The sequence below is a fragment of the Hemicordylus capensis genome, chromosome 1 (genome assembly GCF_027244095.1).
Source record: "Hemicordylus capensis ecotype Gifberg chromosome 1, rHemCap1.1.pri, whole genome shotgun sequence".
Lineage (NCBI taxonomy): Eukaryota > Metazoa > Chordata > Lepidosauria > Squamata > Cordylidae > Hemicordylus > Hemicordylus capensis.
Window position 1 is genome coordinate 341,297,694 of NC_069657.1, and position 27,871 is coordinate 341,325,564.

Consider the following 27,871-nt stretch of genomic DNA (forward strand, 5'->3'; position numbering starts at 1 on the left):
TCCGCTGGGTGACCACACCACCCAAGACAGACTAAAGAGGATTGGGAGGCCCCCAGGGGCTGTGGTGACCTTGGACTTCGGCCCTGAAGTCCAGGGGTAAGAGCACCTCTGGATGTAGGAGTGTGATTGGGAACCAGGGGGCATCTGCTGTGTCCCTCTTGGTCCTGGGCTTGTGAGTTTGGGTGTGTGTGTGTGTGTGTGTGTGTGTGTGTGTGTGTGTTCATGTTGGCTCTTCCTTTGGGGCTGGCTGGCAGCTGCAGCTGCTCTCTTGTCTCCTTCTATCCCTGCCTTGTGAGCAGGAGTTTTTGGGCATCGGGACAAAGTTCAGTGCCTTTACCAAGAAAGAGTTAACTGAGGCTACCAATCAGGGAGCTGCAAAGCAGGACTGCAGCTTGGGGCCCTCTGAGTGGTCTTCTTGGGTCACGGGATCACCCCTGGCCACTCAGGGGGCTGCTGCTGGAAGGGAGGAGGCTGGAGGACCCCTTGAGGGAAAACCCTGTAATGTTGATCGTCAGTCTCTCACGCTCCCTGCCGAGGCTTCACCATGTGCTCAGTGTTTGCTATGAGGTTTGAAATAGGGTTCCAGCTGCATTCAGGAGGACACGCTGTTTCCTGCTCAAATGGATAGCTTCAACATCTTTCACAAAGTGGCCACTCAGCTGCCTCTGGGAAACTCACAAACAGAAGGTGAAGGCAACACCCATCACTTGTTTTTGCTTCCCAGCAACTAGTATCCAGAGGCATACTGCTTCTAAATCATACGGCCATCATGACTAGTGGTCATTGATACATTTGTCCTCCATATATCTATTTCAACACATTTTAAAGTCATGTTAATTAACTGTGTGAATAGCTTTTATTCTTTTGTCTGTCCTGAAGCGCCTGAAAATCCATTTCATAAGATTACCCTGGGTTCTAGTGTTATGAGAGAGATTTTCTACCTTAAATTCATAGGTGTTCTAATCCAGATGGAACCAGACTACCTTAATGTCTTATGAATCATATGTGCATGACTTTTCCATAAAGCTCAATTCTAAACCCAAGGCTTCTGCATTTAAAAGCAAGTCAGCTTCACAAGGTAAAACAAATAAATAGGTTATTACTCCAGATTAACTCTACAATGTATGCTTTGCAACTCTTGACTAAGATTATACAAAATTCTGAAATGGTACTAATCTGCTAGGCTCATTTAAAGCTTTCATACAATAATATCATTCATGTATGTTTCCATGGAAACTAACATCTAAAATGGCAACCCACAAGTTATTTTATAGCAGGTCCCTTAACCTTCGAAGTTCGATGATAACAGTTTGTGGTGTGATATTATTTCACACATAGTGCCCATAAATTGCTATGGGAAACTGCCTTATACTGAGTCAGACCATTTGGTACATCTAGCTTAGTTTTGTGCAACACTAACCGGCAGCAGCTCTCTAGGGCACTGGTTCCCAACCTGAGTTCCTCCAGACGTTGCTGAACTACAACTCCCAGCAGCCCCAGCTACAATAAATTGTGGCTGGGGATGGTGGGAATTGTAGTTCAGCAACATCTGAAGGAACTCATGCTGGGAACCCCTGCTCTACGGTTTCAGACAGGTCAGGGGGTATTTCTGAGCCCTTTGTAGAAATGTCAGAGAATATTATTTATTATTATGGTACACAGAGATATTAAAAATATGTATGTACTGTTTTACAATGAAAAAGCTCTCAAAGCCATTTACACAGTAAATGATGAAAAAAGCCAATTCTATGCTAGGGATCATTAGGAAGGGGATTGAAAATAAAACTGCTAATATTATAATGCCTATCATAAAACTGCTAATATTATAATACAAAATATGGTGCGACCACACCTGAAGTACTATGTACAATTCTGGTCACCATATCTAAAAAAGGACATTGTAGAACTGGAAAAGGTGCAGAAGAGGGCAACCAAGATGATCAGGAGCCTAGAGCACCTTTCTTATGAGGCAAGGCTACAACACCTGGGGCTTTTTAGTTTAGAAAAAAGGTGATTGCAGGGAGACATGATAGAGATCTATAAAATCATGCATGGTGTGGAGAAAGTGGATAGAGAGAAATTCTTCTTCCTCTCACATAACAGTAGAACCAGGGGTTGTTCCATGAAATTGATTTCCAGGAAATCCAGGACCAAAAAACGGAGGTACTTTTTCACACAATGCATAATCAACCTGTGGAATTCTCTGCCACAAGATATGGTGACAGCCAACAACCTGGATGGCTTTAAGTGGGGTTTGGATACCTTCATGGAAGAGAGGTCTATCATCGGCAACTAGTCGGAGCGCTATAGGCCGCCTCCAGCCACAAAGACAGGATGCCTCTGAGAACCAGTTGCAGGGGAGTAACAGCAGGAGGGAGAGTATGCCCTCAACTCCTGCCTGAAGGCTTCCAGTGGCATCTGGTGGACCACTGTGTGAAACAGGATGCTGGACTGCATGGGTCCTGGGCCATCCAGGGATGTTCTTATGGGAAGCCCACAGGCAAGAGCTGAGGGCATGCCTGCAACTGGTATTTAGAGGCATCTTGCCTCTCAGGCTGGAGGTTTCCTATAACCCTCAGACTAGTAGCCATTGATAGCCCTGTCCTCCATGAATTTATCTAAACCCTTCTTAAAGCCATCCAGGCTGTTAGCTATCACCACATCTTGTGGCAGGGAATTCCAAGGATGATTGTGTGTTGCATGAAAAAAATACTTCATTTTGTCAGTCCTTAGTTACTTGGCAATCAGTTTCGTGGGATGACCCCTAGTTCATTGGATTCCCAGAGGCTTCTGGTGGGCCCCTGCATGAAATAGGATGCTGGACTTTATGGGCCTTGGGCCTAATCCAGCAGGGCTGGTCTTAGGTTCTTAAACACAAGATAAATACCAGCAACAGGCACTAAAGCAGACCTGCTCAATTTAGGCCCCCCTAGCTGTTTTTTAACTGCACGTCCCATAATCAGGCAGGATGCCTCTGAGTACCAATTGCAGGGGAGTACAACAGGAGAGAGGGCATGCCCTCAACTCCTGCCTGTGGCTTCCAGCGGCATCTGGTGGGCCACTGTGTGAAACAGGATGCTGGACTAGATGGGCCTTGGGCCTGATCCAGCAGGGCTGTTCTTATGTTCTTAATCCCCAGCCACAGTGGCCAATTGCCAGAGATTGTGGGAGTTGTAGACCAACAGCAGGCATGCACTAGAGGAATACTGTGTTGAGATAGGAACAGTTGCTCTTCCCCATATAATATAAGGGAGTTATCACTTTAAAAGGTGCCTCTTTGCCCAGTTAGCAAGGGTTATAAGAATGACAAAACTGTGGAGCTGATATCATCATTATTTCCTCTCCACCATTCAGCTGCCTCCTTGGCTGTTCTCTCCATCCCCCAGCAGCTGTTGCATGCCTCTCTGATCCCTTACTGACTCCTGAAAGGTAATTACTGGGGTTATCCTGGTGTCTGGAGCCCCCTACTTCTCTCGGCACACTGCCATTTGACTAAGTAAGCAACTATGTCTCAAGGATGAAATCCTGACAGGATCTAATTTATTATTTGCTTACAGGTTTGAGTAAAGTATTTGTTTCAATGTGCTATTTACAAGCAAGTACAGATTGACTTTTATTAGAGAATGCTTAACATATGGTTTACAAAAGCAACAGTGAATAGAATTTCCTGATAAAACATGGCTGTGTACTAACGAATGTGTAGTTGTAATGGTAGAGAGAATATAGCACTGTACACAAGTTCCTATGGGTTTGGATATAGTTCAGTGAGAGCAATGTCCAAAAGGTCCAAGGGAGGGACAGATCCCAGCCTCACCTTGCGTGTGGCCGGCAGGGCCGTGCCAGTCTTCTTCTGCCAATTACAGCCTCTGGGCGTGGGTCCTTGACGGTGGAGGGTCTTCTTCAGGTCCAGGGGGTCCTCCAGGGGTGTTGTCAGCAGGAGTTCCTGGCGTGGTCAGCCACTGTGCTGGCATGGTTTGTTTAGCATGCAGATATGTTATAGATCACATTCCCGAGGCGGGAGGTTACATACATACGTACATACATACATGCAGCTCAAGACAGCCATAAGAAAATAAGTGTCCATCTGAGTTAGTCGCGAGCTGCAAGGCATTGCCAATGTATGCAAGTCCTCCTTCGGTTCCACGCGTATGTGAATCTGGACAGAGTCCAGGATAGAGTCCAAGCCAGGAGAACGGGGGAACCCGGTCTCAACTTGTGGGTGGGAGGTGGCACATTGTCCGGGGTGTCCTCTGGGGGTTTCCAGGTGGTCTGGTATCCTTCTGCAGGGGAAAAAAGAAACCTCACTGGGCTTGTCCGCAGCTCTGGTGGAACTCCTCTCTACCAGGGTAGGGTGGAGTGTGTGGTGGCTTGCCCCCCATGGGCGTAGCAGGGCAAACTGTAGGTGGCTCCCCTCCTCTGGGTTTTTAGGAGGGCGAGCTGTTTCCCTGTGGGATGCGGTGGCTTGGCTTGTCCCCTGTGGGCGTAGCGGGGCAAGCCGTGTGGGTGGCTCCCCTCCTCTGGGTTTTAGGAGGGCGAGCCGTTCCCCCGTGGGGTGTGGTGGCTTGGCTTGCCCCCTGTGGGTGTAGCGGGGCAAGCCGTGTGGGTGGCTCCCCTCCTCTGGGTTTTAGGAGGACGAGCCGTTCCCCCATGGGGTGCGGTGGCTTGGCTTGCCCCCTGTGGGCGTAGCGGGGCAAGCTGTGTGGGTGACTCCCCTCCTCTGGGTTTTAGGAGGGCAAGCCATTCCTTTGAGTGCTCAGTGGCCCCTCCCCTCTTGGGTTAGGGGAGCGGGCTGGTCCGGCTCCCCCCCTGGGACGTTAGGGGGGTGAGCTGGCTCCTGGTACTGGCGGTGTCCCGAGATGTGTTCTATGTTGATGTCTTGGGACCACCGGATGGCGTCAGACACCATCAGTTTGTGCATGAGCTTGGCGTAGCACTTGCCCACACCGCAGGCTCTCAGAACTGGCTCGTTGGCAGAGTCCCAGCCCCCCAGGGCCCCGACCAGCAGGGCGTGGACAGAGACCTCATAGCCTCGCTCCCTGTGTGCCTGTGTGAATGGGGCATACTTCTGGTGCTTCTTCTCTCTGGCCTCCGTCATGGCCGCTTTCCGGTTTTCAAAGGGGATGGTGACATCAACCATGATTATTTTCTTCTCCTCATTGCGGACCACAATGTCAGGCCACAGCTGGCTGCCTGTCCCGGGCACGGCTCGGTTGACAGCAAATGTGCCTTTGGAGGTGGGGATGGCCTTGGCCAGGCGGTACAGCACTGCGTTGGGCCGGTGCTGCCAAGCAGCCGAGTGGGGTGGGCAGCAGCACAGCACATGGGGTAGAGTCATTGGGGTGGCTGCAGCGGTGGCAGCGCTTGTCTCTTGTGTCTCTTGTCTTGACTGCTCCGTTCAGGGGGACCACGTTGAGGCGGGCGTGATGAACAAAACGCCAGTCTGCAAAGCGCGTGAAGTCACCGCGGGGCGTGAAATGGTTGGTGGCGTCCCACTGCGAGGTGACTTCAAACACCTTACCCTGGTCTGGTTTCCGCTTCTACTACTTGAGTTAGGAGAGAGATACCCTTAACAAAATCCACATGTCCTGCCCCATAGCTTAAGTTATGCTCTTCAAGGTAGCTTTTTTTTTTTTTAATTAAAAGGCACCAGTAAGTGCAAAAGGAAGGTAGTAGCAATTGTCCTGGACATCCTAACTGAACATTGTGATGTTTGTATTCAACATATGCTTTCTGTTGCAAGTAGTACTATACATACAACAACTACTTCCTTTGTTACTCTTTCTAGAAAACCTTTTACTCCCTCATCTATCTATCTATGAAATACACTAAGAACATACATGGCAAGCCCCACCATAAAGTGCTTTACTAATTGCAGGTAACAGAGCAGAAGCACTGTGGTGATCAGGCAGTGGGGGTTCCATATGCAGATAGGGAAGAGAAGAGGGGGTGAGCGAGTGGCGGGGAGGGGGGCATGAGTGAGAGAGTGGCGGGAAGGGGGCAGCTGAGAGTGGGTGGCTGTCACTGAGCAATAAAGCAGGGGATTTGGGGGGGGGGGGGGCAGAACAACAACAAAGTCCTAGCACACAGATGCTCCCCGCGGGTTCAGCTAGTTTATTCTAAAAATTCTAAGTTCTCTATTGCAATTGAACTTAAGACAGGAATTTGATCCACAGGAAGTCAAGATAAAGTCTTCAGACCCTGGCCCAAGTTCAATGTTCTCTGCATCTACCAGTTACTGTTGTATGCACAGAACTCAAGCCTGACTGATTAAGTGCTATCAAGTCAGTGTTGACTCTTAGTGACCACATAGATAAATTCTCTCCAGGATGATCTGTCTTCAACTTGGCCTTTTAGGTCTCTCAGTGGTGCATTCATTGCTGTCGTAACCGAGTCCATCTACCTTGCAGCTGGTCGTCCTCGTCTTTTCTTTCCTTCAACTTTTCCCAGCATTATGGACTTCTCAAGGGAGCTGGATCTTTGCATAATGTATCCGAAGTATGATAGTTTGAGCCTGGTCATTTGTGCTTTGAATGAAAATTCTGAATTGATTTGTTCCATGATCCATTTGCTTGTTTTCCTGGCTGTCCACGGTATCCTCATAAGTCTTCTCCAGCACCAAAGTTCAAAAGCATCAATACTTTTTCTGTCCTGCTTCTTCAAAGTCCAGCATTCACACCCATAGAGTGTCATGGGAAAACCCATTGTTCAAACGATTCTAATCTTTGTGGGTATAGACACGTCATGACATCTAAATATCCTTTCCAAGGCCTTCATTGCAACCCTACCAAGTCCTAGTGTGTGGTGTATTTCTTGACTGCTGGATACTTTACTGTTGTTGGTCGATCCTCAAAGGCAGAAACTATCCACCACTTCAATGTCTTCATTGGCAATTCTGAGGCTGGTTGATGTACCCGTTGTCATTAGTTTAGTCTTCTTTGCATTTAGTCGTAGTCCCATTTTTTCACTCTTCTCCTTGACTTTCATTACTAGAGCTTGCAGATCATCCGCATTCTCAGTAATCAGAGTGGTGTTATCAGCATAGCTCAGGTTATTGTTTCATCCTCCAACTTTAAAACCATGTTCATCTTCTTCCAATCCAGCTTCTCTCAGTATATGTTCAGCATATAAACTGAATAGAGAAGGAGAAAGTATACAGCCTTGTCTTACTCCTTTGCCAATCTGGAGCCAGTGGCTTCCTGTCCTGTGTATAGGTTTCTCATGAGAACAATCAGATGTTCTGCGACACCCATTTTCCTAAGGATATTCCACAGCTTGACATGGATGATGCAATCGAAGGCTTTTCTGTAGTCAATAAAGCACATATTGACTTCATTTTGGTATTTTTTGGCTTTCTTAATTATCCAACATGCATCAACAATGTTCTTCCGCTGCTCTTTCTGAAACCGAACATCCGGCATTTCCCTTTCCACATAAAGCTCTAATCTGTGTTGGATTATCCTGAACATTATTTTCTTAGCATGTGAAATTAAGGATATTGCGTGATTGTTTGCACAGTCTGTTAATTCTCCTTTCTTTGGTATAATGACCTCTTCGAATCTGTTGGCCACTGTGTTGTTCTCTAAATTTGCTAGTCTAGTTTGGTTAAAGCCTTGACTGATTCTTCTTTTGCCTGCCATATTTCTAGAACTATTCCAAACTCAGGTCTACACAGGAATATATCTATCTCCCAAGTATGCCCGCCACTATAGGCTGTTTGTATGACTTGCTCATACAAATTTGTAGTAACCATCTAGAAAAATAAACCCACTGTTCCCCAAGTAATGAAAAAATGTACATTGGGAAGTTTAACTGAAGGTTTAGTATATTTAGACTTCGATTTCTGAAGATATTGGCAGTTCTTTTCTAAAGGCTTCTCAGTACATTTGGAGAAAGGACAGTCTTCCCAATAGAGGGAAGTAAGCTGTGGTGGCTTTCCAAGAGATGGGATGGTTTTAACACTGTATCCTCTATAATAAAGTGCCTGGGTGTGCGCCCGTGTCCTCCGGTGTCTGCGCCCGTGTCTCCCTCGGCCGTTCTGGACATGCGCGGTGCGCATGCCGAGAACAGCCGAGGGAGACACGACCGCAGGCACCAGGCAGCCATGTTGGCCGGCCTGGCCGAGGGGAGGCCGGAGGCGGCCACGGGGAGGGCAGAGGCAGCGGGTCCAGCCCAGCCGTGGGGAGAGGAGAGGCGGCGGCGGGTCCGGCCCGCCCGCCGAAAAGGACAGCAGCGGCGGCGGGGGGTCGGTAGGCGGCACTCTTGGCGGTGGAACTCACCGCCCGCCCAGAAGGCCAAAGGCGGCATCGGCGGGCGGCACCACTGCGGAGGCCCCCCCCCAAAAAAAACCACTGCGGGAGGCGGAAAGTCCAGCTGGGAGGAGGCGGCAGGGGAGGGCGGAGAAGGCAACTAGCGCCTGTTATTTCAACGGGCTGAAAGATACTAGTAAGTTATATTTACCTAGGCATACCTATTAGATGAAAGTTCTGCTTGTAAAGGTGTAAACAGTACTTGCTCATGTATTGGAAGGTGCTGCTCAGGGTGGCTTACAATAACAAAAGCATAAAAACACATAATCCATGATAAAAGAATACAGGACAATAAAACACAATGAATATAAGGAGAAATCCGAAAAGTCTGAACATCTACTTTCTTATGGGTCCCACGCGTTCTTGACTTGCGCTTACGCAAACACACGCCGCCCCATTCTCCCGTCCACTCTATCCTGGTGACGTCTTGTGCTTTAATGGCGCGCACGCGCATACACGGCTCTGGCTTGCCTCTCCATCCAGTCTTATTAGGATATTCTTTCCCCGATTGGCCAGCCAGGTTAGCTATTTTGCATTCTACGTCGGTTGGAAATTTCCGCCTGCCTTGCTCTCAGCCAATAGGAATCCTGCAGATCCATTAGCGCCTCCTCCAATGAGAGCGAACAACTCGCGCTGTTGTGGCACGTGAGGGCCGTGCACGTGGACCCGTTATGTAAAGGGCGGGGCGAAACGCTCGCGGCCTTGCGCGTGCCGGAAGGTGCGCATGCGTTGGTTGCAGTCGAAAGGGGTGGGTGCTCGTGGAGGCGGCGGCGACGGCGGCCGAGTCCTCCCTTCCTCCCCTCCTAGAGCGACAATGAAGCAGCAACCGGCGGCTACGACGGGAACCAGCGCTGCAGTCCCGGCTTTCCTCAGCAAACTTTGGGCGTTGGTGGGCGACGCACCGAGTAACCAGTTGATCACGTGGAGCCAGGTAAGCGCTGCTGAGAGAAAGCGAGACTTGCCCTCTCCCCACAGGAGGGGTGTGTGTGTGTGTGTGCGCGGCAGAAGAAGAGAGGGCCCTCCCCTCCCTCATTCTCTGGGCCTTGCTAAGTTTTCTTTTCCTCGTCAGACAAAAGGCCTGAAGGGTAGAAAGAGAAAGAGCCCCTGTGGGCGGGGAGGGGGAGGAGGCGTGGTTAGGCTTCTATTTTCTGGCGCCGGCGATGGGGGAGAAGCGCCTCGTAGGGCCTCCGCCGGGATGCAGAGAGGACATGGCGGCCTACCTAGCCTCTCGCACCTGCGGGCAGGAGGGCTCCCAGCAGTCGCACGGACACGGGTGTGGCTTGTCGTGGCCAACCCTGAGTACAAGTTTGAGAAACAAAAACGTGGATGTGACGTGCCTTTTCCGACGTGACCGCCGTGAGTATGCATGGAGTGCGACGGGATATAGGGCAAATCAAGCGTTTAATACCAGGTGTTTTAGACGCAGATGATGCCCAAATAAAACACCTCGTGTGGCAAAGGTTTCGATAATGGTTTTCATGTGCGTGGGAACTCATTTAAAGCCGTATCTTACAGGATTGTTGTAAATCTCCAGGGTGCATCAGTCTGTTACAGCAGAAACAAAACAAGTGTGTGGTACCTTAAAGGCTAATGAAAGCATAGTCTTTCGTGGCCTAGGACAGGTCTCATCTGATGTTGAACTAAAGGTATCTCAGTGAGATCATGAACATGAAGTATTCTGAACACACACATACTTTTTTATTGAACATATTTATATACCACCCAAAATCTCTCCAACAAAAAAAAATTAATTAAAATTAAAAATGATTAAAACATTAAAATAATTTTTAAAAGTTACCAGAGATGGGGAGGCTCTTATTTCAACAAGGAGCATATTCCAAAGCCCGGGGGTGGCACCAGAGAAGGCCTGACCCCGAGTAGCCACCAGATGAGCCAGTGACGAGCTGTCATAGACAAATCTCTCCAGATTATCTCAATGGGCAATGTGGCTCATAGCAAAGAAGACAACTTTCTCTTAAATGCCCAGGACCTAAGTTGTTTAGGGCTTACTAGGTGATAACCAGCACCTTGTATTTAGCTTGGAAACTTATACTCGGCCAGTGTAGCTCTTTCAACAGAGGAGTAATATGGTCTCTCTGAGATGACTCCGAGACCAACCTGGCTGCTGCACACTGTACCAACTGCAGTTTCCAGACTACGTACAAAGTCACCCACTCATAGAGTGCATCGCTGTGGTCCAGTCTGAAGGTTACCAGCACATTAAGATCATCGAGAGAGGTCCATTTCCGTAGGCCTCCAGCTTGTCTGGCGGTGACAGGATCATGCTTTCTCTGTAGTTGCTCCTGGGCTGTGGAATGTGCTCCTTATAGACATTTGTAGTTTAACATCTTTACCCACCTTTAAAAGCACCCTATACCAAGACACATTAAGACACATTTTTCTAGCCAGGCTTTTTGTAATCTTTGAATGTTTTAAATTATTTTAACAGCTTGTTTTCTTTTGTTTTTGTTGTGTTTTTGTGAACTGCCTGAACCTTTGGAGTCAGTGGTATATAATTTAAATAAATAATAAAATATGTGCCAGTGTTCTGAGGCAGACACAGCTGGCATATCAGCTGAAGCTGATAGAAAGCACCTCTGGCCACCACCTGAACACCAGGGGTACCACTGCCTCAACCTAAGAAACTTTTAATTTACTGAACACTTTATGTTCTTCTTTTAGGTCTGAATTTAATAAAGACAATGAAAGAAGGCTGTGTCCATCTTCATCTTCTTCATTTGGGAATAGTGCAGATTTAGATGGTGTATATTTTGAAAGGGTTGATTGCCTAATAGACCTAGTCATATCTGACCTGAAGAAGGTTATTCATATTGCACAGCTGGATTGCTATTTTTGCTCATAGGAATACACTTGCCAGTCAAATTTTCCATGACCAGAAAAAAAGTTGGAAGGGTTTACACCTGCATCTGTTCATGAGTCTAACAGATATATTTTGCAATCTAGAAACAAAGTATAATGTGGAGGTGTGTACTCAGATGTGCGTGTACTCGCTCATTTCAGTAGTGATCTTTTTGTCACAGGAATGTGGCTGTGTTCCCATGGTAATAGTATGCCTTATTAAGGTAATCAAACTGTCGCATTTTCTTGTTGCCTTCATTTTTAAAATGTTGAAGTCCTCTTGTTTTAATGTGGTTATTCTGGAGCTTGTACAAATTAAAATAGTGGGGCGGAAAAACGAGGATGTTCAATTTTCACATATAGTCTTTGCATGACTTAAGCAAATAACATTTGCATCCTAGGGAGTGGTATAATTTTTTGCATTGTCTTTGTTTCACATAGCCTAGCCTGCTAACAGTGGCACTTTATTTTTAGCACATGATGCACTTGGTACATATTTTTCTTCTCTTGTTTCTAGTGTTTGATTCTGAGCTTAAGAGGCTATTGTAGGTAAAAATAGATTGTTAAATAATCTTAAGCTATAGGAAAATAGATTTACAGGACAATCCTGCCCTAGCCAGTAGGTAAAGAGAGGATCACTTTTAAATCACCTTATGTTGGTGGAACAAAAGATTCACCAGTGTAACAAATCTCCATTGGTTTTTTGTCATATTTGTGTTCTTGGTAGACTACCTAGTGTCCAGCACACAAGGTAGACTTTTGTTTCTCCTGACATAAGGAGAAAAACTGGGTGGAATTTGAGATGTGATCTGGGTTAATTGGATATTAGTCCAAATCCTGTGTGTGCTGAGGCATTGCTACTGCTCCCTGTGCCAGGTCAGTGGTATTAAAAGTATAGCATACCTTTTTAAAGAGCATAATATTCTATACAGTTGCCCCTCTCCTGACTTCTGGCTACAGGCATTTGCTATCCTGACTATGGACAACAGTGTTCCCTCTAACAGGGATTCCCAGATGTTATTCACTACAAGTCGCAGCATCCCTAGCTGCAGTGACCTTTGGCTGGGGATTCTGGGAGCTGTAGTCAACAACACCTGGGTATTATTATTATTATTATTATTATTATTAATTCAATTTATATACTGCCCTTCCAAAAATGATTCAGGGCAGTTTACACAGAGAAATAACAAATAGATAAGATGGATCCCTGTCCCCAAAGGGCTCACATCTTTCTGTATGCAATCAGCATGACAAATCTTTCTGCATGACAGTCAGCATGCCACAAATCAGTTACAGTAAAGTCCTGGATTTCTCTGTTTTCTCTTATGAACAGTTGTCACTGTTGCTCCTCTAATGGGAGTTGAGAGGAGAATTAACTTCAGAATTAACAAGGAAGTACTGTCTACAGCTAAAGTCCACGAGCATAAGAAAGGGTCTCGGAAACAGAGGGAGAACCCAGATACCGCCCTAGTCCTCTATGGATGGCACATAGATTTGTGGAGGGCTGTACATCAGTATGACAAAGAAACAAAACTTGGGGTGAGATAGGTAGATGGAGATGCAAGTCATACAGCTGTACCAATAGGCTGAGCAGTTTGTGTTCTGTTGTAGAGCAGGGGTTCCCAGCTTTTTTTTTTTTTTTTTTTTTGCATATGTACTCCTTCTGTCACAAACCTTCAGCTCTGGTACCCCATAGAAATGTTTAGAGAGTGTGAAAATGTCAGTGGGAGTACAGTAAGTACTTCCGTTTAGATTAGTTTCAGTAAGACTGCTTATGAATAAGTTAATCTGGTTGTAAACTAGTGACTGGAGTAGCCTGTCTCATAAGAGTGAGTGTGTACATGTGTGCATGCGTGCATACTATCTACACACACACACACAAAAGTATGTGTTAGGCTATACCGGCTTACATCCTCACTAAATTGCTCATAAGCTGTCTTATTGAAATTAATGGGATACATTTACTTGTTGTATTAGTATTAATTTCAATGGTAGTACTGGGTGCACATTTTCTGAAGCGTGTTAGACTGAGGGGAGGGGTATGCTGAGCTTCAGCATATAGCTAGCCAATTAGGATCGGAGAAACAGGTCTTCACCCTCCTCTTCTATTACGGTGAACACATTGCTGAGAGTGAGTAGGCTTCATGCTGGCAGTTCTCAGATGGGGAACAATTAGCATAGCTGCAGTGTGGAGAGGCAGAAGGAATACCCGCTGTTGGAAATCACTGTTCTAGAAGTTAAACAGTCTGCAGTTAGCCCTAATAGAAGGAAGAACCTTCCATATCTGAACTTCAAACTATGGATAATTTTGAAATTCTTGTTAGAATGAGCCAGGATCACCTGGTTTGTATATACCAGGAGCCAGGAACTAGAATTCTTTATGTGAAAGGTGGGGGGGGGGAGCATGGAGTTTTGAAGCTAAGGAACATTGTGCATTGTTCAGTTCTGGGCCCATGTATTATATCTGAACCAAGTCATTGTGATTTGTTTGTTTCGCATTATCCTTGATTGTTCTGAGCTACACTGTGTATATCTGTGGTGCACACAGACAGAGATTGGCATAGGGCCAATACATAAAAGGAGATACAGGTGCTGTTTCATTGGTTAGTATGGTCATGCACTTAAAAATAAAAATACTTATATTTATATGGTTTTCTTAATATACTATGTCATATATTTGGAGCTGCAGCAAGCAGTTTCCCAAACATGGTGGTTTCATGCATTTGAATAGATAGTCAAAATGAGACCCTGTAGCACCTCACTGAGAAGGGATGGAAAAGAATGTGTGAACCTGTGAATGCATATTGAGACTTGTTGAGCAATACAGAAATCAATATTTTACTAAACCTTGTTTTCTTCTGCAAAAGTTGCACTGCCTTTGAGGTATAGGATTATCAAACCACAGTGGTATAATAGCCAGAGCATCTTTTGAAAACACAGAATAGTGATACAACAACCTTTCTGAATCAAGTTAGAATATAGCTGTTGACTGGAAAGGAAGACCTCCTGGGAATCGCTCAGAGCATTCAGGATGGAGTGGAAGCATCATACTCTTGAGCTAAGATGGCGATCTGTATGCTATCACTCCTTAAAAGCCTGATTGTGGGCGTTTATCTACTATGTCATACCCAGCCTTTTCTACACAGAGCTCAAGGAGGGCTCTGAATGAGGGACATTCCTCACCATTTTTACTAAATGGAGATAATCTTTGCTGCTTGTTATAGGTAGCACTCAGCCATCAAAGTATGACTAATCCCTTTTTCACAATAGGAAGTTGTTACCAACTGGACCCATCTTTAGTCATGTAGGTTAAGACTGATTTAGGAGGAGGAACCTCCGCTTTGGAGGGAAAACCAATCCTGACACCAGATTGTCCTGAAAGCGGCCTTACATCAGAGATAAACCAGCTCTTTTCATTGGATCTGAGAGCTGTCTATCCTTGCAGGAGTGGGGAAGCCTCTTTACTTATTATACTGAGGCCAGGAGCCTAGCCATTTTGTCTGCATGTCACCACTTTCCAGCCAGTGCCCAGAAAGACTGTAGAGTTTAGCGCTCTTTTAGCTAGGGACCTTAATCACCACTTTCCATCTACTAACTGGTGTCCAAAAGGAGAAGCTGCAGAGATTAATTTGCTCTCAGCCAGGGCCCCACTTGTTGAATTAAGTTAAAATTAGAGCTGCCCCATCCCCACCCCATGTTAGAGCTGCCCCATCCTTGTTGACTTTTAGAATACAGCTGAAGACACATCTCTTCAGTCAAGCTTTTTCTTTAGTTGCTATATTTATTGCTATATTAATCTAGTTTTATGTTTTAACTGTTAAATTCTTGGTTTGTTTTATTCGTGGTTTGTTTTATGCTGAAAACCGTCTAAAGACCGGTAGTGGGCAGTATACAAATTTATTAAATAAATATAAATAGTGTAAGTATAAATAAATAAAAATACTGTTGTTGTTGTTTGTAATTCCTGTGTGTATTTCTTTACTTGCATCGATCCAATTTCTACTATCATTTCTATTTATCACTCCATTTATTTTCCGTAATACATTTCATTTATTTAGAAGTGACATTTCTATCTGGTTTTAAAAGGTTCTGGGGGGTTACTTGAAAAACCCTTTCCTATGTGCTTTGCAAGGTCACAGTGCTACTGAATGCTTTATTTTTAGAAAAACATACCATTTGTCTAGAGCTGGATTCTGCCAACATTTCCCACAGAATTATACTCATTACAGTTTTTTCAGCTCTCTTCCCCCACAAACTACCCCACACTTGATCTTTCCCAGTGCCTTGAACATTGACTGATTGCTGTTTGAGGTCCACTGAAAAATGAGTTTGACTTTAACTTTTGGCCTGGCTCTGAGATAAAAAGAAAAATGGTTAAAGGCCGGATTCACTCCCATCTTGCGCATTATCCCAAATTTCTCTGGAAGCATTTTTTTTACCTGAATATGGCTGCTTTGTTGAATTGTTCAGTATTATCTTTCTTGTATTAGCATTCGTACACAATGTATTGACTGTTTTTATTATTTATTTATTTATTTCTTAGATTTATGTACTGCCCTTCCGATATGGCTCAGGGCGGTTCACAACATGATAAAAACAATTAAAAACCAATTAACAATTAAAGTCAAACTATTAAAACACAATAAAACCAATAAAACAGCTAAAAGCTCTGAAAATCAGGGCAACAATTTAAAACAGTTTAAAACAATTAATCATTTAGAACTCTGGAAGGCCAGGCCAAATAAGTACGTTTTAAGGGCTCCCTTGAAGGACAGCAGTGATCTCAGATTACGAATTTCTGCTGGGAGTGAATTCCATAGCCCAGGAGCAGCTACAGAGAAGGCCCGCCTCTGCGTCGCCACCAGACGAACTGGTGGCAACTGGAGACGGACCTCCTCAGATGACTTTAACGTGTTTTTGAACTGAATAAATGCTACTAGATTTTTCAGATTAATAGTATGCCTTTATATCAGTTTGATACTACTCAGTTATGTTAACCTCTTAAACTAATAGTATGAGAAAGATTTGCAAATGTCTTAACCTTGTGCTGTAGAACAGTTTGGTGACATACCTTCTGAAATTCTGTTTGTATTGAAAGATTATCTTTGTAGTCTAATTAACTGAAGTTTGTGAAATGGTTGGCTAAAATTAATCTGCTTGTCATTGCTGAACCAGATTATTCAGGCCCTGAGTATTATGTGTTATCTTAATTTCAGAATGGACAGAGTTTCCTTGTGTTGGATGAACAAAGGTTTTCCAAAGAGATTCTTCCAAAGTACTTCAAGCACAACAATATGGCAAGCTTTGTGAGACAGCTCAATATGTGTAAGTTTTCTAGCAACAGCTTCTATTTATCACTTCCAATTTAATCACCCCTGTGACCCAAAAGGCAAATAGTGCTGTGCTGGAGTCTTTGATTGAGATGTCATAAGGATGGAAGCAGTGCACCTACTGCATATTGAACAAGCCCTGTGCAATCTCCCCAAGCAAAAAGCAGGAGAATAGACAATTGATATTGTGGAAGAATTGATTCAAATCAGGGAGCAATTGTCCTAGCTGCAGCCCAGCACGGAGATCTGTTTCTTTGTGAGCTACAGTCATGTCTGACAACTGAAAATAATTTTTTTCTGTAAAATTAGGGGAATGAGCAAGGCACAGACTTTTAAAAAAGAAAACAATCCTGAAAGCATCGCCTATAAAATATAACCTTTGATCTGTTATAACACTGCAAGTTCTTTTTCTGTTTAGGAAAAACACCCAACATGTACACTTAGTTGTAAAGTCTTGGAAGCAAAGCACACTATTTTTCCATTGCTGCAGAACAGTCCACAGCTGCCATAGTGCTGCCTTTTATTTGCATAGGTTTATGTTGTGATGACTGCATGTGTAGTTTTTTCCCCTTTTTCTCTAAAGAGCTACTGCTTCTTTAAAGCCAAAAGGAAGACAAGGAGCTCCCAAGTGTAGCCTTCATATTGCTTCCCTGTTAAATATGTGGAAGCTGTGCATGGCTTTCCCATCCTTCATGTGAAACAGCACCATTGTAAAAGCAGCATGTATGACTTCAGTACAAAAGAAAGATCCAATGTCTCGTAAGACTAGACGGGAAACAAAATCATGGCACCAATACAGGGGCTATGCATGGAGTTTAATTCCACTGCTGCTGAGTTGAGCCATAACCCTTGGATAGTTCAGCAGAGTGGTCTACAAATCAAGGGTAGTTTTTAATCACATGGGCTCCAGTGGAAGGAAAAGGTAGAGCAAGGTGGGTGAAACTGTTTGCCACAAAATGGCAAGGTTTTTGTTAACTTGCTGTAGAATTTTTAACTCTGCTGACAAGGATTGTTGCCTTGAATATTTCAGTAAGCTTTTGCATAGTTTGGTTTGTTTTTTCAGATGGTTTCCGTAAAGTAGTTCATGTTGACTCTGGCATTGTTAAATTGGAAAGGGATGGCCCTGTTGAATTCCAGCATCCGTATTTCAAGCAAGGACGTGAAGATTTATTGGAGCACATTAAAAGAAAGGTTAGTGAATAGTTCTAAAGATGCTAGCAACCAGTGTTCTCTCCAATTTTTTTCATCTCTGTGTGGAATGAGTTTTGTTCTGGGCAGCAGTATTTTATTTAATTATTTATTTATTAAATTTCTATACTGCCCAAACGTTCGTCTCTGGGCGTTTAACATAAATTAAAATTAAATTAAACAATTAAATTAAATTAAACAATTAAAACACATATAAAAGCTAAAACAATGCAACAATTTAAAAACAGCTATAAAATTAAAAACAGACAATTTTTAAAAGCTGGGAAAGCTTGGGTGAAAAGATGGGTTTTCAGGTGTTTTTTAAAAATTGCCAGTATCAAGGCGGTGTGTGTGCATGTACATTCAGAGAGGGGCCTTCCTGATTCAACCTGAGCAGGATCTAAAATTAACTGAGCAGACATAAAATTGTGAGCATGTGCACACCTTAAAGCAGGGATCCTCAACGTTGGGCCCCCAGATGTTAGTGGACTTCAACTCCCATAATCCCAAGCCCCAGTGGCCTTTGGTTGGGGATTATGGGAGTTGAAGTCCAATAACATCTGGGGGCCCAACATTGAGGATCACTACCTTAAAGGGAACACTGCTAGCAACTTCTGTATACAAATTGCTGAAAAAGTTCAGGTATGCTACACTTCTCATAGGAAGATAACATTTTGGTTCTCATTTTCAAAAGAAAAACTAGATTTGTCTGCCCACAGAGCTCTTAAGTCTAATAATCTATTATGTGCTAATTTTTAAGACAGCCAAATAGATACTGGATGGTATCTAAACTAAATTACTTCTGAGTAGTCCTGTTGAAATTAAGTAGTTATTTAGAGTAATGCCTATCTGTCAGCCACTGTAATTCAGGAATTAAAATAATAATCTTATTTTAAACTACATTTTGGTGTTAATCTTTACAGGTTTCTTCTTCGAGACCTGAAGAAAATAAAATTCGTCAAGAAGACCTGTCTAAAATCATAAGTAGTGCTCAGAAGGTTCAAGTTAAACAAGAGACTATTGAATCCAGGCTCTCTGCTCTGAAGAGGTAAAAGTTATTTATTGGGAGCACAGCTCGATTTTTCAGAAGGGGAGTATCTAAATGGGGAAGGCTAGTGTTTTAGTATCCAGTGCTGTGTGCTGTTTAGATACAAAAGGCTTCTAGTCCAGTTCTGTTACTGTGTCGTTATTGGTTAATGTCACTTTCCAGGAAACTGTATTTCCTGTATATTTACTGGAAACTATATATATCAAACATTTACAATTCTTAATCCTTACATTTGCTGTAAAAATGTTTAAACAGGGAGAATGAGTCTCTTTGGCGAGAAGTAGCAGAACTAAGAGCAAAGCATCTGCAACAGCAGCAAGTTATTCGAAAGGTACCTACATCTTTAACGACATTCTCCATCTATATTAGCTGTTCACTAGGATGATGTTGTACTGAATTGTATAATTTTGCCAGTTTTGAATATAGTCTTGTAGAAAAGCAGAATAAAAACCTATTTTATATTGAGCCATAGACTGTTGTTCACAACAGAAATATGCAAAAATAGGTTCAGCATCATTCCCAGTCTCATTACATCTCAACTCATTCACTGAGTTTACTTGAAGAGTAGTCTGAAAATGTGCTGTGCTTAATTTCCCTTTTTGTGCTCTCACTTCTACGTTTGGACAACATGCTGTTTTTTCTTTGCAGATTGTACAGTTCATTGTCACTCTTGTTCAAAATAACCAACTTGTGAGTCTGAAACGTAAACGGTAATTAGAGCATTGATGATTTTTGAATTTGAAAATCACTTTCTGGAAATGTCAGTTTAGACATTTAATTCAAATCTTAGCTTTCTTTTTAAACTGGCTTCTTTTCTGATCTAGTCCATTGCTTCTGAATACAAATGGAGCTCCAAAGTCCAACCTGTTCCAGCAGATAATCAAAGAGCCAACAGAGAATAAGCATAACGTGAGTTAATTTTAAAGTATATTTATCCAGATTACTAAAAGGAAGACAGAAGTCAATCAGTTGAGTAGACAATAAAATCGCTTCAGTGAGGTGTTGTGACACAAGCATAGAGCAGTTTAAAATACGAATATTGGGATACTAGCCACATATTCAGTTTTGGAATGGTGGGGGGAAGAAAAATTTTACATCCCATGTCCAGTTAGGTTTTTGATAAAACATGAGATTGTTCCATGTGATGCTCCCCGCCCCCATTATTTGCTGACACAGCACGTTAGGTAAGCTCCCTTTATTGAAACCTATAGTTTTAGGCTTTGTATTATTGCACTAGTCATAGCTTAAAACATAAAACAAGCTGGTTTAAAGATCTAGGCAAACCATAATTTACTGCTGCTTGTCTGCTTTTGTTTTTTCTCTGCTCCCGTTTCTATAGTGCATGGTGATATAATTACAGTTGTAACTGTGTCTTATCAATTCAGACATCAACCATAGCTTAGTAAACCATGTTTAAATCAGTTTCAGCTTTATAAGCTCAGCAAACATTTAGTACCTTCTAATCACAGTTTTTGGGGGGTTTTTTGTCATGAAACTTTGTTCTTACACTTATAATTGGGCAGGTACCACTCAACATGACTGATAGCTTAAAGCAGAGAGAACAGCTGTCAGATGATATTATTATTTATGACATCACTGATGATATTGCTGATGAAGAAAAACCTCCAGTTACTCCAGAAAACAGTGAGGATGCTGCTTCAGATTCAACGTAAGAAACTCCTTTAAGTGCATAACTACCGAATTTATGCCTGGACACATAGGCAGACATCCTAGCTAATGAAGCACACTTCTAAAGACTGTGGGTACATGATGGGACCTGCGCACAATTCCCCCCCCCCCCATCCCATGTTCTGTCATGGAAGCAAGCAAAATGTCCCCATTCTCCCAGTGCGCTGGATGAGAGGAAACACATTGAGGATCACCACAGTTCCTCCTTACGCATGTAGTTGTTTAGACAGGATGTCATCCAACTGTACCTTACAGAAAATTCTGTTCCTAATCTGTTCCTAATCTTCCAGCAGTCCTTAATTTCTCCAGTTTTTATATAGCACAGATAGTATTCTTGTTTCCCCTTTATTTAGGGAGCAGGAAGCCTTAAGGCAGCTGAGGGTGGTAAAGCTAGCGAAGTGAAGGTCACAGGCAGAAGTGTAACATCTGAAAGGTAGGAAGGGACAGGTTAGTGGAGGGATTAAGAACCTATTCTGGATTAAGTAGCCCAAAGGAAGCCAGTGAATGGATTGGAGGAGGGGGCTTAGTTGGAGCAGCAAAAGAGGTAAATAAATGATTTATTTACTGACTGAAGAGGAGGAAGCTGAAATAGGCCAGAAGAAGACCAGGAAGGAGGAGGTTGCAGGAGTCAGGGTGTAAACTAGAGCTTTTGCTAGGGTCAGAAAGGAAAGCACATATTTTTATGATATTGTAAAAGGAAAAGCATTCTATTTGGAGAGACTGAATGTGGGGAATAAAAGATAGGAGTCAGAGATAAAGCCCAAAGTTCCGGCCTGTTCAACAAAGGGGATGATATATTTTATTATATTTGTATATTGCCCTAAACCTCTGTGTCTGGGTGGCTTACAATATTTGTCAGTAGACAGAGAATATGAGAAAAGGGCTTGGGAAGAAATATGAGGACTTTTGAGTTGGACATACTGAGCTTAAGATGACAAAGCATCCAAGTTGATATGACTGTCAGTTGAAATAAGATTGGACAGAAAGAGAAAATCCTGGAGTAGAGCTGGGTATCATCAATGTATAGATAGTACTGAAAGCCATGAAATTTGATGAGATACGCAGGGACAGTGTGCAAAGAGAATAGCAAGGGGCAAAAAACAGATCAGGGGAAAGAGGGAGGAAGAATGTCGCCCTGTAAAAAATTTGCATTATTACAGTTCAGAAAAGAACCCTTTGAGGACAGTGTCACAGAGACCTAAAGCATGGAGGGAGTTAGACAAGAGTATAATGTGATCAGTTCTTTTGAAAGAGAGCTCCAGAATGATGACAGAATAGACACCTTTTGATTTGGCCATGAGGAAACAATTGCTTATTCTTGTGATAGCAATTTCCATGAAGTGTGAGGTATAGAAGCCAGGTTTGAAGGGGTCAAGAACAAAGTTGGAAAGAAGAAAGTCCAAGCAGCAGGTGTAAGCAATACCTTCCATGAGTTTGGAAGCTAAAGGTAGAAGGAAGACCAGATGGTTTTAGAGAGGCAGGATGGATCAAGGGAAGACAGTGCCATGTTTATGCTACTCGAAAAAAGCCAGAGGAGAGAGGTTGGTGGAAAGAGATATTTCCCTAGAAGTCTCAGTATTGAAATTCCAGTTTTTAAAAAAAAGACAGATTCCCCTTTAGGTTTTTTTATATGGCTAAGTAGTTAATGGTGAACCTGAGGGCTACATTCATGGTCAGTTTGACTTCACTTTCACAATAAAATATATTTTGAGTAACACATACTTGCAGAAATAAGAGGGCTAAAAATTAGTTTTTCTTGGTCAAGCATGAAGTAAAATTGTACTTTTTAAAATCTTGGTTAGGATTAATTTATTCTGAGGACAAGACTGATAATAGTTGTAGTATAGCTTCTGCAAGAATACCTGCTCAAGGTAAATATTTTTTCCAAAATAAAGGAACTTTGCATAATAGGATACTTTGCACTTTTGATCACACAGAAGGGGAAGTGCAGGGTAGTAGTTAGCACTGTATATGTGATTTCCCATTTTATCAACTAAATTACTCTCTACATCCAAGTAACCTGCAAGGAAAGATAGTAATTGCTTCTTTACTTTAACCTTAATATTTTATTATTACAGCTGTAGCCATTATCCTGACATTGTAATAGTTGAAGATGACAACGAAGATGACTATACTCCCATAATTCAGGAAAATATAAGTGCTGAACCAGTTGCTGTTCCACCCAGTGATTCCGTCAGTCCTTCCACTGATAGTAGAAGCCCACTAATGTCCAGTGCTGTTCAGTTAAACAGTCAGTCGGCATTAACTGCAGAAGACCCCGTCTCAATGATGGATTCTATACTCAGTGAGAACGGAGTAATTTCACAAAATATCAACCTTCTTGGAAAGTGAGTAATTACCTTCATTTTTGAAATTAATGCTTTCTTCTTGTATTCTTTAAGGACTTGAAGATTTACCTGACCTGCAGAATATTTCTATTTTGTGTTAACTTGCTCCTTTTGAGAAGGGAATAATTGTTGGGATGGGATTGAGAGGATGGGTTCTTCTGTACTTGATACCCCATTCTGTTCAGAATTCTAATAGTAATTGTACAGGTGGTCTCAGAGTAGACATACTGCTTTTATTAAGGCTTAACAGAACTCTTAGAATAGTACCCTGAAAGACTGTAAGAAGTCTGTAGAATTGGTGTGGTGTGTCTGTGACCCATTCCTGAACAACATTGCATCATTTACAGATGCCAATAATTTTGTTATTCCTCTTGTATTTCAAATAGTCTTCAGTCGTTAATTTCTGAGCTTCAACACTGTCCTACACCCAATTTTAGTACCTTTGAAGGGAAAAAAATAAGTGCTAAGCATGGAATTTTATTTACTAACCGGTCATGGGGCAGAAACGTTTTTCAGATTTCTTGGTGCTAGCATCAAATGGGAGAAAATGTTAATCAGAATGTTTCTTGATTTGATTGTAATACTTTAGAATACTGAGACAGTGTGCAGACTTCTGCATCTTATTTGATTCATTTGTAATGCTTAGAAAAGCTAGAATTTCATGGAGTTTTCTTGCTTTTGCAGGGTTGAGCTCCTGGATTACCTTGAGAGCATTGATTGCAGTTTAGAGGATTTCCAGGCCATGCTCTCAGGACGGCAGTTCAGCATAGACCCAGATCTTCTGGTTGATGTAAATATAGTATTTTCTTCTGGATTATTTTCTACTTAGCAAGACCTTTGTGGAAGAGAAAACACCTTTTGTTTACTTTTCAAACATGTTTAATGGAGTTGATATTATAATAGTGCAAACCTTAAGGTTTCAAAGAATTCTAACCAAGTAGTGGATCATACTTGACTCAACGTTTCTGCCAGAGCATCTTTACTATAGAAATGTGTACAGCTTAAAATCATGAAATTGATATTTAGAGTGTAGAAGCTTAAATTTTTATGTATGTTTTGTCTTCAGCTTTTTTCAAGTTCGGTGCAGATGAATCCTACAGGTCCTATCAGTAGTACAAAAGTAAGGGGTTTTTGTTTTTAATGAACATAGCAATTAGAAGTATTGTACTATTTATCAACAGCCAGTTGTCTAGTTTGTGCAGTTACAGAGGAGAGTTGCAATAAGGAACCTTTCTATTTACAGAAGGACCCCCTGTGTAAGCACAAGTCATCTTTTGCAAGTAGAAGTAGCTTCCAACATCTAGCAGTGCTCTGCCAAAAGTTAGGATATAACTATATTCTTGTATTTCAAGATTATGATATTACTTACAAATGCAGCTGTTTGACTTGATTCCCTTTTCCAGACTTTTTGGTATTAGAATTTTGTTAGTCATTTTTGCTAAAAGTGCAGTACACATTTATGCTTTGCCTAGAACATCTTCACAAAATGTCAGTACTGGAAAGCATGGAAAAGAGAACAAAGTCACAGCTGTATGTCTAATCGTTGCCTAAGAAATACAAAAATACAGTGTGTTTCTGTTCTGTAAGTGTGTGTTCCATTGACCTCTGTGGGGGAACTACATAAGCTGATGTCTGGTTTGAAATTGAGAAGTTTCTGTCACTTTAAAATGTCTCTGTGCTTGAATGGAAGCATATGCCTCTGAAGTTTAACAAAAATAAATATTTAATTGGAGTACGAAAACAAGATAACTTTAGTTAGATTTCTTATGGTCCTGTGTCTGAACTGCTAAATGCTGTTCCTCAAAGTGTGCTGCTTGCAGTTTCTGATTGGATACATTAATACAGACAGTGGTCTTCAACTTGTCAAGAGCTGGGACCCTCACTTGGAACCCCAGCCTGCAACTGAGGATCCACTTCTAAAAGTCCATGCATCCATTCCTTTGCTGTGCCCTGGGTGTCTGGTCTCCATCCCTTTACCACTCCTTCTAAGCAAATTGAAAGAGCAGGGAGGAGGTGGAGCAAAGCAGTGCAGCGAAAAGGAAGGGTTGGTGCCATTTTGGGCAGTAGGGCCCAGAGACTGGCAAGGCTAATCTTCTTAACATATTGGTGTAAAGCAGTACTGCAGTTCACCCAAGAACAGCTTGTTGAGTGCAACCTACTTCTGGCTTACGACTTGCCTGTATGTGTTCATTCTTCTAGAGTTCATTTTGTATATTAATTACAACACTTAAAAGCCTTTGCAAAATACTTTAGTCAAGCTTTGACTGTTTCTAAAAGTTTATTAAAGTCTGATTTGTATGATCATGTGATCTTTCTATAGATGGAGACAAAGGGAATTGAAACTACAAAGACTTGTGGTGCTCAGCCAGCTACACAAGATGTGCCTAATTCTAACCCCAAATCAGGTTGGTATATCAATTCTGGTAGTGTAAGGAAGTTCGGTTGTGTATAACTCAGTCAGCTTTCATAAAAATCCCATCAATTTATTTTTTACTTAGACATGAACACACTAGAAACATAGGATGCTGCCTTATACCGAGTGAGACTGTTGGTCCATTTAGCTCAGTATTGTCTACACAGACTGGCAGTGGATTCCCAGCACAGCATCCTTCGAGTAGTGGTTGTTGGTATCTACTTGGTTTTTTTTAATTGTGAGCTCTTTTGGAACACTGAATCAGCTTTATTTTTTCTATATAAACCACTTTAAGAATTTTAGTTGAAAAGTGGTATATAAATATTTCTAGTAATAGTAGTTGTAGTAATAACATGATTAATAAAGCTATTCTTGCACTTCAGATGTCTGGACAGTGAATTCAACTAGTGCTGACTGTACAAATTTTACTTGTTTTTATTTCAGCCTTCTATATGGGAGCAGGCAAATGACAATTGAATTGGACTATTATTTTGGTTTGTTTTTCTTCCTTAATAGATAAACAGCTCATTCAGTATACTGCCTTCCCCCTTCTTGCATTCCTTGATGGAAATCCAGGCTCAGCAGTGGAAAGCACAAATTCCACATCTGAATCTGCATCCTCTGTAGATAAACCATTAGAAGTGGACGAACTCCTAGAAAGCAGTCTGGACCCTCAACCAACGCAAAGCAAACTTGTTCGTCTGGAACCCTTGACGGAAGCAGAAGCGAGTGAAGCTACCCTGTTTTATTTGTGTGAACTTGCTCCTGTGCCAATGGACACTGATATGCCACTGTTGAACAACTAACCAGAAAATTAAAACAAACTATTTATTTAGCCTATTGTTTGGGATCTATCTTTTGTAAATTGCATTTTGTGAGAGCGGTTAATGTGAAACATGAAACAGCTAGTTCTATACTCTTCCACAGATTCAGTCAAAGAGCAGTTTAAGCATTTATACAAACCATCAACAGTTCACATTAGTTCATTATACTTCTAGTGCTGTCATATTTGGAATTGTATGTATTCAGAGTATACCAGGTAATCAAACACTCTATATTAACCTCTTATGGTTTTTCTTGTTCACTTTTGGTCCTAATGTAAGACTGACTCATGTAATTCATAAGTGTCCTGGCTGGAGATCGTAGCACTCCCAAGTTTTATCTTCTGTACCTTGTTTTCTATTTTTACAACTTTGTTTAAATAAAACTGTGTTAGGGGACCAGAAATTAATGTGGTGCTTTGAACTGGCAAGAATATCTGCCTTCATGTTTTTGTAATCATGTGATACTATGTAATAGTTGCATCTTTCTACATTTTAACACAGGCACATTTGGTAGCTGCTTCCTCTAGTTTATTTTTTGTGGGTCTAAAACTTATACATGAATACCCTTTTTTTGGCCCAACAAACTCAAGACAAGAATTATTGTATGTCAAGGGAAACTGGTTCCCAAGCCAGTTTCCTTTGTAATAATGACAGGGGTGGTATTCTAAAACTCAAGTTGAGGTATGGAAGGATGTCATATGGTGAGGAAGGTTTCAGAACCCTGTATAGTTGAACACCCACCCCACTGACTAGAAAGGAATAATCAAACTAAGGTAGCATTCAAGCCTCTAGGTGAGTGATCCTCTGACTGCAGAAGGTGTTTCAGTGAACGGAAGGATAGTTGCACTCATGGAGGGTGGTGAGGTTCCTTATGTTCCCAGAAGAAGCCTCTGCTGAAGGCTTCCCTCTGAACTGTGCTCAGGAAACAGAACTTGGGATGGAGCTTGCAGTGCTCACACTTTGAGTCTCCCTTCCATATGCAACCAGGGTGGGCCCTGCTTAGCTAATGGGACACATCATGCTTGTTACCACAAGACCAGCTCTCATGCATTATACACCTTGGCTGTGCATACATCATGCAAATGTGAGCATATAGCCCTCAGTTCCTTCCTTGGCATCTCCAAGATAAGGCTGAGAGAGATTCCTGCCTGCAACCTTGGAGAAGCTGCTTCCAGTATGTGTAGACAATACTGAGCTAGATGGACCTATGGTCTGACTCGGTATATGGCAGCTTCCTATGAACTTAGCTGCTGCTGGAAAGCATTCCAGAATGTGTATAGCTTCCCTCCTTTTCCTTTTGTTTTCTCTCACCATTGAGGCAGTGGCAAGATGATAGTGGGCCATGTGAGGGCATGCAAAGGTGGCAAATAAACCTATGAAGGCATGTGAGACATCATCAGAGTGGCAAATGGCCCTGCAGGGTCACATGAGGTGGCAGCAAGCTGACAAGGGATGAGGGCAAGTGATACAGCAGCAAACAGACTTGCAAGGCCACATAGGGTGAAGGGGGCCTGGTGAGGGCACTGAGGCATCAGCAGGATGGCATGTGAGGAACAGCAAGATGCCAGGGGGCATTGCAAAGGTGTAGGCTCCTAGAGCTCTTGTGAGGGAACATGAATCCGGGTGAGCTGGCAAATGTGGTGAGGATGCAAGGCAACAGGCAGCCTTGTGGTGGTATCCAGGGGGAGTTAATGGACTGTTTCTGAATAGGGAGGTTCCCAGGCTATGGGAAACACCTATATCGGGCAGCAAAAATATAGGAAGATCTGAAAGGTATCATCTCATACTGTCTGGGAGGCAGCAATGGTAAGCCTCTCCTGTATTCTACCAAAGACAACCACAGGGCTCTGTGGGAGCCAGGAGTCG

The 27,871-nt window shown here is 42.6% G+C and overlaps 1 protein-coding gene across 7 annotated transcripts; it reads left to right on the plus strand.

Moving 5' to 3' along the window:
* Positions 1 to 515: 515 nt before the first annotated feature.
* On the plus strand, positions 516 to 26,408 carry HSF2 (heat shock transcription factor 2). 7 transcript variants are annotated; one of them, XM_053283878.1, is made up of 13 exons: positions 516 to 687; positions 16,382 to 16,490; positions 17,559 to 17,686; positions 18,607 to 18,731; positions 18,987 to 19,062; positions 19,380 to 19,441; positions 19,556 to 19,640; positions 20,255 to 20,400; positions 22,499 to 22,768; positions 23,453 to 23,558; positions 23,835 to 23,888; positions 25,089 to 25,173; positions 25,698 to 26,408. In XM_053283878.1, the coding sequence occupies exons 2-13, from the start codon at positions 16,460 to 16,462 to the stop codon at positions 25,985 to 25,987; spliced, it is 1,458 nt and encodes a 485-aa protein (XP_053139853.1). In that variant the 5' UTR covers positions 516 to 687; positions 16,382 to 16,459; the 3' UTR covers positions 25,988 to 26,408. The 7 variants fall into 7 exon arrangements, with proteins under 7 accessions (XP_053139853.1, XP_053139846.1, XP_053139863.1 ...); XM_053283871.1 differs by lacking the exon at positions 516 to 687 and adding an exon at positions 3,362 to 3,429; XM_053283862.1 differs by lacking the exon at positions 516 to 687 and adding an exon at positions 8,971 to 9,237 and having other exon boundaries at positions 25,626 to 25,737.
* The last annotated feature ends 1,463 nt before the right edge of the window (positions 26,409 to 27,871 follow it).